The 13,137-nt window shown below is 52.3% G+C and overlaps 1 protein-coding gene across 3 annotated transcripts in view; it reads right to left on the bottom strand.

The window, feature by feature from the left end:
- PDE9A (phosphodiesterase 9A) overlaps positions 1 to 13,137 on the bottom strand; it is a 107,593-nt gene that overhangs the window by 70,870 nt on the left and 23,586 nt on the right. For all 3 annotated transcript variants that reach the window (XM_025292280.3, XM_025292278.3, XM_044947427.2), the window contains exons 2-3: positions 4,506 to 4,576; positions 3,166 to 3,243 (exon numbers count right to left, since the gene is read on the bottom strand). In XM_025292280.3, the coding sequence (XP_025148065.3) occupies positions 3,166 to 3,243; positions 4,506 to 4,576 (149 nt within the window). The remainder of the gene's footprint in view (positions 1 to 3,165; positions 3,244 to 4,505; positions 4,577 to 13,137) is intronic.

Genomic DNA, 13,137 nt, shown 5'->3' with positions numbered 1-13,137 from the left:
ATTAAGGCAAGAAGTATTTTGAAGAGAGAGTCAGAAGCTCATGAAATTTGGCTTGAAACGAGCTGAAAAGATTAGTATAAGAGACGGGGCACCCTGATTTCTGATCGGTATCCAGCTGATCACCGTCAAGAGTCCTTGGAATTTGGAGAAAAGACTGTGAAAACGCCCCATGAGAACATGACCTGGGCAGAAGGCAGGTGAGGTGGACCATCTGATGCCCCCAGGGAGCTCCTCTTGCAAGGTGGTTCCTGAATCTGAGGCTGGCGGGGGTGGGGGTGGGGGGTGGACAGGCACTGACCAGGCTGGTAAGGCTGAGGGGCTGCAGGGTCTTCAGAGATGGAGGAAGCTGGAAGGACACAACCTGATGTGACTGTCTTCTGAGAAGAAGCAAAATTCATCCAGCACTTTCCAAAAAGGGAAACCCTGTGTCTGGTGGACATGACCTTCTGGTCACTGCTGGGGTCATGGGTAGTTTCCTAGGTTTCCCACACTTTACATCTGTGATTCTGGTGTCACATGTTCGAATCACCTTTGTTGTGGTTTAGTCCCTCAGTCATGTCTGACTCTTTGTGACCCCATGGACTGTACCCCGCCAGGCTCCTCTGTCCATGGGATTCTCCAAGCAAGAGTACTGGAGTGGGTTGCCATTTCCTTCTCCAGAAGGTCTTCCCGACCCAAGGATCGAACCTGGGCCTCCTGCACTGTAGGTGGATTCTTGACCACTGAGCCACTGGGGAAGCCCTGGAATCACCTGGTGAGCTTTAAAAATAAATCCCTCATAAATTTGAATTTACTAGGTCCTAGGAGGGGACTGGTCATCAGCACCTTTTTGAAGATCCCTGGTGGTTTAAACCTTTAGGCAGGGCTGATGGTCACTGTTCTATTGGGCTAGATCACACTATGCATATATAAAATGGGCAGGACAGCCCAGTGGCAGCTGGAACGGTGGGACTGGAGAGCAGGAGGCAAAGGAGCAGATGGGAGGCCTGGATGGGGGCTTGGGTGTGAAACCTTGGGAATACTGCCTCTTCAGGGCTGAGAGCAAGAAAACAAACACAGACGGGGAGAAGCTGGAGGGGGAAGCTCCAAAAATGGAAAAGGTCCACAACCCCAAATGCAGGGAGTGGGTGAAGGCAGCAGACAGAGATGCTCAGTGGTCAGAATGGTGATCAAGGGGGTCCCGGCCAACATCACCACCACCTGGGAACCTGCGGAAATGCCAGTTCTGGGGCCCCACCCCAGACCTAGGGAACCAGATGGAGGGGCTGGGGAGCAGGAGGGAAGAGGCTCTGCTTCACCCAGCTCCTGGGGATGCACGAGGCTGGTGGCCTGGGGGCAACGCGTAGGTCTGCAAAGAGAAAGTTGTGGGGACCACTAATACCAGTTCCCAGCCTCTGCGCCACTGACCTTCGGGCAGGTGAGTCTGGGGTGGGGGGTGGGGCTGGCCCTGGGCTCGGGGACATGGAGCAGCAGCCCTGGTCTCTGCCCTCTGGGTGCTAGACACCTGTCCCCGCTGTGGCAGCCAAAACATTAGACTTCCCCCAGCGTCTCCTGGGGAACAAAACTGCACGCCATTGACAAGGGCTGGCACAGAATAAAGTGCCAAACGAGATATGATGAAGTGACAAAACAGAATAGACAACCTACAAACTGCTTTAACTAATTCAGGAAACATGCAGCTTTGCTCCATCAGAGACCAGATCGCACGGACAGGACACTTCCCCTCTGATGACATCATTTTATCTTGTGGACGTCAAGGGTGACAGGTCACTCGTGCCTTTCCTCATGAATACAGATCTGGGTCAGGCTGGAGCTGGTGCTGCAATTTACAACAATGTTCTTGGAGCCTTTGGGGATTCAATTAGCATTCTTCCTTCCGGGGAGCCCGGAGCCGATAATCAGAGCGTAATCAGCACCAGAGCACGTGGGAGCAGAAACTCCTGATGATGAAATTAAAAATTCAGTAGACTGATGGACACAAAAGGAGGGGGAGGGGAGGCCTGGCAGAAGCACCCAGCGCTCAGGGCAGGACAGTACTGGCCGCCCACCACTGAGCTCAAAGGACAGTGGAGGTTGTTCGAACATTCCAGGACTTCGTACCTCCTGGGGTTTGTTACTTCCTCGGCTTTCTGCAACAAAGCCTGGCAGTTCTCACTGGCAGTCCTTGCCGGTGACTGGGCGCCCTGCACCCAGGTCCGAGTGATAACTGACGTTTGCTCAGTTCTGCACGCGCCTTGGGTCGGGGGAAACTTTAAGGCACTTACATTGGAGGTCCCAGGGACCGCATCCCAGGAGCCTAAATATTTCCACACTGCCATCAGGCAGCCAGGGGCCCTCCGGTGGCTGGGACGTGAGAGGGTCTGCCTGGACACACCCCCTCCTGCAGGCTGGAACAGCTGTATCAGTCCACCCGGATGGCTGGGTTGACCCGTGTTGCTCAGAGGGGGATGCAGTGAGCGGCAGGAGCAACAGGCAGGGGTCCCCAGGGGTACCCCATGCCCAATCTCACTCCCGCTCCCAGCCTCGCATGGAACACAGTTTGGATTCTGCCTGGCCCCACTGAAAATATAAAGTGGGGACCGCCAGGGACTCCGGCTGCTGGGCAGAGGGCCGGGCACGAGTGGGAGGCTCTGCTTAGTCCTCATCTTCCCTCTGGCCACAAGTGGTCAGGCTGTTCTACTGATGTTCACAAATGTGTTTACTGCCCAAGCCTCTACCTCTCCGGCCTCTCCTGGTTCCGTTCCTCCAGCGCCCAGGCTTCCTCCCATCACTGGGCAGAGTAGCTGGTAGGCAGTGCTTGCTCAAGGGGTCAATGCCCAGTGTCACCAGGTGCTCTGGTCAGGGAATCTCCTGCTCTGATGGACAGGGGCCGGCTCTGCTGCTGTCACTTAGTCCTCGGCTTTCCCATCTGTAACTACCCGCTCAGAGGGCTCCTGTGGACCCTCGGCAAGGTCCCTGGCCACGCTTAGAGCTGCCACTTTCCTGGAAAGTGACAAGTTCTGGACAGTAACCGGAAGCCTCCTACCCAGACTCTCCCATCTTTGGTTTAAACGCGGATTTCCCTGCATCCGCACATTAAGAAAACAACCCTGGAGACCCCAGCGTGCCTGCAGAGAGCTGTCAGACATGGCAAGAAAGAGCTGAGGAAACCTGCCAGCCACTTACCGTTCTGAATTGGCGGGCATGGTGGGGTCAATGGAGACCATGGCATCATCCGTGGTCAGGAGGGAGATGGTGGTGTTCCTGGAAGACAGGAGAAGCCGTTGTCTTCACCCTCATGTTGTCTCCTGGGTGCACACTTGAATCTGGGCCTCCCTTGAGGTAGGAACCTGAGCACCAGGCGGACCTGCCCAAGGGGCTCTGAGTGGTCAGCCCCAAGACTCTGGCCCTCAGCTTGGTAACAGAATTAAGGGTTGCGGGTGCAGTTTTAAGTGCTCAACAGATGTGTAAGTCATTTGAAATGGGAATTGGAGAGAGTCTAATTTGTTGAGTTGGGAGGCTCAATAAAACTGTGGTAAAGTAGAAATGAACATTTATATCAGCTGGTAATGAATTCAGGGTTTGCTTTTCCCTTTCATTTCCTGGGGGAGTCCATCTAAACAGGCAAAAAGCTCTCCTACTAAACAGTTTTAAGAGGATAAGTTGAATCTTCCTCTAACCTCCATCTCTGGGGGGCCTCTCACCCAAGGTATTGCCTTAATCATGACTTAACTCTGGTTTTCAGTTGTGTATTTTTAAAATCTGTGCCATGGCAGTGACACCTGAATCGCAGGGTTGTTCTAAAAAGGAATATATATTTATTTCTTAGCACACTGCTTATCAAAAGATGTCCCAAACGGTGGGCCATTTCTTGCTGCTCCAAGCTGCCACTTGCTGTAATTTCAGGCGTGTAACCTATTGCCTGACTCTGAAAGGTCCTGACTGTCCTTCCTTCTCACCCTCCTTGACCTGGGTCGTAACTTTAAAGTTAACTGCAGGTCAAAGTTATTCCTGATTACTCTCTATAGTCACGAAGTTAGGACAGAAAATTCACTTGCTAGAACAAACTGCCGACTGTGGTTCTTGAGGGTAGGTTTCTGGTCTTTTCAACTTATTTCTGATATCAGTTTTTTCTTAAACTTTGATCTGGATCCCTGGGTCATCTGGGGCTGGGGGATCACAGCCTAAACATTACCACCCTTCTTTATCCTTTCTCCCCAAACAAAGGAATAAATGAAAGAAAGAAAAAAAAGAAACTTTTAAAACAGCAGTTTCTGCCTAATCCTGCCCAATTGTTCACTCCACTAACACAGCTATGGTTGTTGGTGGGCAGCTGGCAGCGGTGGCTGAAACCTCCAGGGACTCATCCATTGATTTGAAAAGTCCCATGTGCAAGGTGCAAGGTGAGTCCATCAACCCTTCCGGGCCTCCCATCCCCTACACTCAGCCACTCGGTCTCCCAGGTACCTGCCCCTCCGGGTGAATTTAAAGGCAACCCTCTGGTGGGGTGACTCTGAGTCACTCACCGAGGCAGGCCGGTAGCGATGCAGAACAGGTCCATAATATCACTGGAGTTGCAATACTTGCTAAAGACCACCTGCAAAAACAGAAGCACATGGCTGTGAGGGGCGGGCAGGAGTGGGGCAGCTGGTTTCCATGGTGATGTCAGATTCCAGGGGGTTCTCTCTGCTCCCGACCTGCAGGTTAATCTTACAAAGAAAAAACCAAAATCACCGTGGGCTCTGGAATGCTACATGCACATCTCATTGAGTTGACTTATACAAGTTGAGGAAAACATGACTCTCTTGTTCATTGCAGAGTTGTGAGAAATAATGCTATCACCCAGGTAAACACACTGGCAGGTGACATGCTGCCCTGCGTCCCGCTGGGGATGTTGATGTACCACCCACAACCTCGGCTTAATGATGCCCCATCTTGCGGGGCGGGTGCGGGAAGCTCAACGAGCTCTGGGGCCATTATGTTAAAAGACAATTTCAAGGTCATCAGCTTAAAAAGAAAAGATTGCCTTTTAGGATTTGGGGACTGGGGCTGCAGGACTAAATCAGACAGGGAATCACAATGAGAAAGGATGTGGTTGGAACCGTGGGTCCACACAGGGAACAAATTTCACGCAATGCAATTAATTCTGCACCCGGCCTGGGTGTCCAGTCCTGGCTGGACAGGAGAGAAACACGTTCACACCTGCACCTTTTGTCCGAGGGGTCTCGACTGTGAGTGTGGGCTCCAGAATCGCTCCCTGGGAGAGGGGGCTTCAAGTACAGCCTGCAGTTGTTCTCCAAGGCTGGACGGTGCACGGACAGTCCCCGCCAAGGCTCCTGTTTTCATCACAATAGCTGTTTTCCTTCAGTGTTCTCCCTGGAATGGCTGTAAGGCCCCTCTGCTCACCAGCAGGAGTGGGCAGAGCCACTCCTCTGAACATGGGCAGAGCCACGTTGAACAGAGTGGGGATTTTTCAGTGCCCAGAGCACCATTTTTTTTCAGCCAGATCAGTCTGCATCTTTTTTTAATTGGAAAGAGTGAAATAGAGCAAGCAGATATTTTCCCCACAAACGTGGCCGTTCCCTGACTACCACAGCTCCTGTGTGCCACTGGCCTGGCAACGCTGAGACAAAGCCAGCACCCCCGTCCAGGCTGCCCACTCCACCCCCCACCCCAGGCGGTGTCTGCACTCCCCAGCGACGGGGCCATTGATGGGCATTGTCCGCCCGCGGCCACCGTCCTGGCTCAATGCAGGTCCACCAGGACCCCTGCAGCACCGCTGTATTGGCCCTGCAGGCTCCTGCCCCAGCACCCAGCCTCAATTTCTATAATTCAGGCCTGGTGGTGCCGCCTTTCTGTGCAGAAGCCTTTGCTGCCCTGTGCGTCCACGGTGGAAGGAAGGTCCACCTCCCCGCTGGGCTCCTGAGGTTCTGGAGTGTGTCCCTGGAGCCTGTGTCCTGGCCAAGCTCTCAGCCCGCCTTCACTCTAGTCCACGGGCACCCCTCCCTGCCCTCTTTGGTTCCGGGGCCCCGCTTCCCAGGGGCTCTCCTCCCCTCTCTTCCTCCCAGCCATCAGGACTTGGCGCAGCTTCTCCACAGGGCCTCCCAGCTCCACTGCCAGCAGGGTCTTGCCTTCATCCATCGTGTTCTCAGGACAGCACACCTCCAGGGCCCCCGGCACAGGCTTTCATTCTCACTTTGGCTTCTAGGGCTGCGCCCGTGTGGGGTGAGGTATGGAGTCTGGCCATCCCACCACTGAAGAGGGGCCATTTCTGACTTTCCCGTTTGAACCTTTCTGAAGTTTATGTCCATTTGGTGCAGACTGACTTTGTGGGTTTTCTCCAGACCCCAGTAAAGGGCAGGGGTGGGTGGGGGCGGAGGGTAGGGCAGCTTTGTCTGTGAACCTTTGATTTGTCCAAAGATTCCAGAAAGGGGTGAGGCGGCTTGCAGGTCATGACCAGATACTGGTCAGGAGTGGAGCATGGCTCCAGGAAGTCACGGCTGAGCAGGCCCTCCCCAGGGAAGACAGACCCAGAGCCTGGAATATCCGGGGAACCTCGACAAGAAGTGAGTCTGCCCAACTTTATAAGCACCCCTGATGAAATCTAGAGGCGAGTCTTTTGTGATGGTTTCCTAGCCTCGGGATAGCAAATAATAGAAGCTGTAAAAAGTCCAATTATGAAGCCTTCCAGCAAAGCAAGTTCAGGAGCGCCCATGGGGCACAATGCCATTCTCGTTGCCCCTTGTGACTGATTCAGCTCAACCCAGGGAGGGAGGCCAGCCTTCTCCTGTGTCCAGAACAGGCTTAGAGATTATTTTTGACACCAGGCTGGGGGGTAGGGGGCTAGAAGGAAATCAGGAATAAGCAGAAAAGACTGCATTGGGTGTCTTCCATTGCAATGGAAAACCATGCTGTGTCCACCGGTAAATCCACTTCAGCAGGCCTCTACTGTACAGAAATGCCCGGTTCTTTGATTTCTCTTTTGAACCCGTTGTGACATCTTACCAGTTTCCTTCTTCGGCTAAGACTTTGTTAGGGTAAAATTCTTTGATGTGTGGCCACTTTACATGTGTGTTTGATCAAGCTTTCACCTTATTATTAATAGTTGAGAAGCCTTTAGTGCGGACAACACAGGTGAGAAGCTAGGGCTGGAACATCACATGAACCCTAACATCAGCAGCACGTGAATCTAACGTGGGACACGCCCGGACAGTCCAGCTCTTTGCCAGGTGCCAGAAGAAGCTTCCAGCCTAGAAGGATTATTCCTGGCGTGGGAAAGCAGCCCATGCCCCACAAATGCGTGGTTGGCGTGGGAAGATCCCCCAGGCAGCCTGGTCAGGGGGGCACAAGGCTCTCTGTTCCCACGCTGAATCACTCTGCAAATCCTTTATCCTCAATCCAGAAATAAACAGCCGTTAAAAAAAAAAGTGTTGGTGAAATGAAACTTATAAGTGAGATGTGGAGACAGCAAGATTAACAGAGGAATAAAGATTTTATATTGCCATCCGACTAGAGGCAGAACCGGCTGCCATTCATCAGTAAGCACGACGGATCACCCCAACCCTTCCATGGGGTTTGACTGGCAGCTCCGCAATATGAACACAAGACAAGAGAAACAAATGGGAACCTAGAGGCCTCTTGTCTGCAGAACGCTGATCGTTCTGTGTATTCAGCCGGGACCTGTGAAGGTCACAGGGAACTCTGGTGCTGGAACCTACTGGTTGCCTGCAGAGTTGGACACTCAGGGAGCGCCAACCACCTGCCAAGCCCCGTTCCAAAGGGCCCCCATGGGAAGCAGCACACAGAGGTGGACAAGGCTCCCTTGGGCCCAGCTGGCAAGTGGTCAGGGAGCCAGGACCACAGCCCAGGTCTCCCTCTGGTCAATGCACACGTGACCCAAACACAGGCTCTTTGTGTGTGTGTGTGTGTGTGTGTGTGTTTAGTCGTTCAGTTGTATCCGACTCTTTGCAACCCCATAGACTGTAGCCTGCCAGGCTCCTCTTCCCATGGGATTCTCCAGGCAAGAATACTGGAGTGGGTTGCCATTGCTTCCTCCAGGGGATCTTTCCGACTTTTCTAAGCAATTCGGAGCTGGTGGCAATTGGGGTGAGTCCCAGGATCACGGGACCCAGGCCGACCACACCTGCCACCCGTGAGATCACTGCGGGAATGGCCCTGGAGAAGAGAGGGGAGGGAGGCCAGATCACAGGGGGCAGGGGGATGGGCAGGAGAGCCCAGCATCTCGAGTTGGCACCAGCACGGTTCTGTTTCTTGGTACCGACGGCACCTCCACCAACACACTTAGAAACCAGGGCTGGCGACTGTGTGACCGATGGTCAGAGCGCTGCCAACCAGCGTCCAGGTGGGCTCAGGGCTAAAGAGACGGGACTGCAGTTTCTAAAGGCTTGGGGGTGACTTCTTGTTCATTCTGAGTCTGGAGGTCTCCTCCAGGGACGGTACCCTATTGCGTTTTCATCTCTCTCCCCTGGTAGACCCCCTTCAGAGGTTTATGGAGGGAGGATGCAGAAAGTGGCCCCCGAGTTCCCGTGTTCCAGCCACACACTGCTGTCCATGTGTCAAAAAGCAGGTGGATGGATGCTGTCCAAGCCCCCAGGCAGCTTAGATAATCGAGTTTCTGGTTTCGAGGTTAGGAGGATGGAGATTTGATCATTGCCCAGCGGGGCTCCCGGTGGGCACTCTGTGGTCTTCCTGCAAACAAGCCATAAGGGAGGGGTTTCATGTTCCTCGGGAGAGGTTCCAACCAGGACTTCTTGCCGAGAGACATGGCTACATGTTTCAGCACTGGGACACTGTACAGGAGAGGGGACCCGCGTGAATACAGAGTGGCTGAGATGATCCAGAGTGGAAACCGATTATGATGGGGTGGGCGGGAACCAGGACACAGGTCACCCAGCAGTGGGGAGGGGTGGGACTCTAGGCTTCAGAGGGAGCTGCACAGGCCCTGAGGTTCACCCACAGATGGGGGCAGCCCCACCCATGCGTGCTGGACCTGTTCCAACAGGGAGTGTCTTTCACCTCCTGAGAGGGCCCTGCGTTCACTTCCCCAACTTGGCTCATGGACCCTTCCAGGGCTCCCCTGAGTCTGCCTCTCCATTCAGGCTGTGATCTGGCTCATCTGCCGTGTTTGTGTGTGTGTGTGTGTGTGTGTGTGTGTGTGTGTGTGTTAATCTGAAGGGTGCAGAATTAAGCCCAAAGTGTACTATTTTTCGGGCTTCCCTGGTGGCTCAGTGGTAAAGGATCTGCCTGTCAATGCAGGAGACGTAGGAGATGTGGGTTCGATCCCTGGATCAGGAAGATCTCCCAGAGAAGGGAATGGCAACCCACTCCTGTATTCTTGCCTGGGGAATCCCATGAACAGAAGAGCCTGGTGGGCTACAGTCCACGGGGTCACAAAGAGTCAGACGTGACTGAGCGACCAAGCAGCAGCAGCAGCAGTCTGGTTCCCAGTTTGGAGTGGCTGGTGCAGTGAGATATCTCTGGTAACCAGCCCATCCCTTCAGCAGTGGACTCTGCTGTGGGGAAACCTCCTGGACGGTGACACACAGGGTTTTATGCAGCTCAGACTCTGTCCCCTGGGTCTCTGACTTCACTCCCTGCCCCTGTCTGTGCATCCGTGACCGTGGTACATGGCTGGCCAGCCCCATGAGAGTCACGGCTGCTACAAAAAGATGCTGTGTTCCATCTTCGCCAGCGTCAGCTCTGATTTTTGCAGTATGCACTTGAGGGTTATGCCTGACACACACAACTTGAAATCCACATGTAAAATTCACATAGGTGAACTTCTTAAAAGAAAGTTTCCCCAAATGCTGGTATTAATGTCCATTACCTGCTCTCCTCTGTCTTTTTGCTTCTCCCTCTTCAAGGTGGCGGATGGAGGAGTCCAGGGTTGGCTCCCAGCAGTCCAGGCACAGAACGAGCCTGGAGGCTGTGGCTGGGGCGTTCAAACACAAGAAAGATCGGGTGTAGCATCCTTCCATTTGGTCTCCACAGGTGAAAATGACTTGTCATGGCCCCTGCCCCATTTACTCTGGCCATTTCAGCATCTACTCAGCCCAAATGTGGCTGCCGAGTAAACTATTTCCCTTCTGAGTAACTGGGAGCCCACATGGGAGGGGCAGTGGTTAAGAGAGCAGAGCAACCTAGAAAGCTGAGAGACAGCCAAGACAACCTCTGAGCACCCTCAGGGGCTGCAATGATCGCCCTTCCATATCTTGGTGTCCTGAGCTCTGTTTCCTAATTCTGTCTGAGGCACTTCCTTGCAGCTGCTGAGAACATTTCTTGCTGGGTTTGTCAAACTCTAGTTTGGGTTGGCTTAAAGTCAGTGACCACTGGAAGCTGTGGGTTTCCCACTCGACATTTGTGGCTCCACGCTGTGAAACGCTCCCAGTCCTGGACAAATGAGATAACCAAGTGGCAATTTAGGTTTGGGCTGAGTTTTGCAGTCTGGGGAAGCCAAAACCCACCGCGATCACAAAAGAGGAGTTCAATGTGTGGATGCTGGGCAGGGACCAGGCACCAGGCAGGACGAGGGCTGGTCGGAGACCTCCCGAGAGAGTAGTGCGTCCCTGGGAATTCTCTCTGGGAGGCCAGCTACAGTTTTTTTCTTGAGAGAGACATCTCACAGGGCTCATAAACCAGGATGACATTACTTCCCTTTCAAAGTCATTAAACATTAATCTGTGTCAGGTAAGTTGTGCTTTTGGGTTGGTTGTAAAACATGCAATTACGTTCATTGTCTTGCTGTGAGGCTCACACTGAATGTGAAATTTTTTATCAACGGCCTTAGCAACAAATTTCACAGAGCATCTTTGAACTTGGAGTAACGAATCTTGAGCAAAATCTTCCTAATTATAATTCTAGTGCAGTTTCCCCACCCCCCCCACGTGATTTTAAATGGCTACAGCTGAAGAAGAGAGTGATTGGGGTGGGGAGGTCTGCAGACACCAGGATGTGAGGTCCTGAAGCGGGGAGGGGAGAAAGACAGGTTGTCCTTTCCGAGGGCACATGGTGAGCTCTGCTGCTCCAGGTGGTTCCCAGCTCTGCTTCCTCCTCTGTTGATCGGACCTGGAGGCTCTGGTCCCCTCCTTGCTCCATCCACGTGGACTATGGATCTCAGCCCCCAGCATCTTAAATCTAACACTTCACCACAGCTGTATTTACTCCTGTATCTTGATGATGATGAATTATGCATATCCCACTGACATCAGAAATCTCCACCCAGCCAAACGAGGGTACTGACTTCTAAAAATAGCCAAACTGGCCTCCAAGAAATGGAAGGAAAATCATCACACTGGCAAGAATGACAAAGGGACGGAGAGCCCAAACCTGGAAGCAACCCAGATGCCCTTCAACGGGTGAATGTTAAACAAACTCTGGTCCATCCGCACTGAGGATGAATTATTGATCTAGACAGCTAAGATGGATCCCAAGGGATGTACGCTATGTGAATAAGTTAACCCCCAAAGCTTACATACTGCATGGCTCCAGTCATATGACATTTCTGCTATGACAAAGATAGAGAGGACAGACAGCATTGGGCCGGGTAGGGGTGGGGGTGGAGGAAGGAGGTGGGTGTGGTCATGAAAGGGCTGGACTGTCTTCTGCCATGACTGTGGTGGAGGATACCAGACCCTACGCATGTGATTAAATTGTACAACTCCATATACGCCCTCAAATGAGCACAAGAAAATGAGGAAGTCTGAATAAAGCGGGGGACTGTCCCACTGTAATATCCTGGCCATGACCCCAGACTGTAACTTTGCAGGACGTCACACTGGGGGGAACGGGGCAAAGGGCACACAGATCCTTCCGTGGTATCGCTTACAACTACACGCTAATCTTCACGTTTCCCCAAGGGCTTATCCGAATAAAGACACCAGCTCTGGCTGGGGGTGGAGAGAGGGACACCCTTTGAGGAACATGTACCCAGGTGGCCCTGCTGGGAAGAACTGTGGCCACATGTGTGCCCTCTGACCCAGAATCCTGTTTCCAGAAACAGACTTTAATCTAAATTTTAATTTTAATCTAAAACTAAAACTAACAGCAAACTTTAATAATAATAAGAGCATTCATGGGGACATTCCTGGTGGTCTGGTAGTTAAGACTCCACACTTCCAATGCTGGGGGCATGGGTTCGATCCCTGATCAGGGAACTAAGATCCCACATGCTATGCTGTGCGGCCAAAAAAATAAAAACATTTATGAAGTGATACACAGTGTTCTAGTAACTACCCAGGCTTGGGTCCAAACCACTGCCCTGCACGGGCCCTTCGCAAGCAAAGAGCTAGTGGAGGTGTTCCTTTTGTGCTCATTACTGCTGAGAAATGGAATTAAGCTAAACGTCTCAAAACAACAAAACAATTGCATCTTAAGTAAGTCTCCACGATGGAACATTATATAGGCATTAAAATCATGATTTTGAACACTGCTGCTTCTGTCATGCTGAGTGACAATGATCAAAAGAAAAAATTATGTTAAAGAAGATGATCCTGTCCCTCTCCATCTTGCTGACAACATCAGCAGGAGAGGTCCTGACATGTTCGCAGCAGTTTCTCCTCTCTGGTGAGCTAACGGGTTCTTCTCTTTTCTTTTTTATACTGCTCTGTAGTTTTCAAATATTCTACAATGAATACGTGGGGCTTTTGTAGCCAAAAGGGATCTAGATCTAGAAGCTGATGTTAATAATCGATAACAGAACTGGCTTATGAATATTCCCTCCTAACAGCAGGCTGCGTTTCATTTACATAAGAATCTTGGGAGAGGGAAAAAAAGGTCTTTACCATTTTTATTTGGAAAGAATACTCTTTGGCTTTAAGCCAAGAGGATGAGAAAATTAAATGACAGTTAGCCAGAGGACAAAATTCAGAATTTAAATAGCATTTGGCCAGGAATGGGGGGAGCTGCTGTGTGAGTTGGAAGCACTGGAGAAAACCAGAAGTGAGGGAGAGGCAGGGACCCTGTGGGTGGGGGGACAGGGTGGGGAGGATGAGGCCGGGCACCTCCCGGGATGGACAAGGAAGCAGGTCCCAGGGTTCTGTGCCAGCTGCAGGGACTCAGGCTGAGATGAGGCTGGAGGGACTGTTCATGGCCCCTGGGGGGACCGAGGCCATGCAGACAGAAGGGGCTGCAGAGAAGGTG

The sequence above is a fragment of the Bubalus bubalis genome, chromosome 1 (assembly GCF_019923935.1).
Source record: "Bubalus bubalis isolate 160015118507 breed Murrah chromosome 1, NDDB_SH_1, whole genome shotgun sequence".
Taxonomy (NCBI): domain Eukaryota; kingdom Metazoa; phylum Chordata; class Mammalia; order Artiodactyla; family Bovidae; genus Bubalus; species Bubalus bubalis.
The sequence above is the reverse complement of the archived record's forward strand: the minus strand, read 5'-3'. Positions and strand labels throughout refer to the sequence as shown.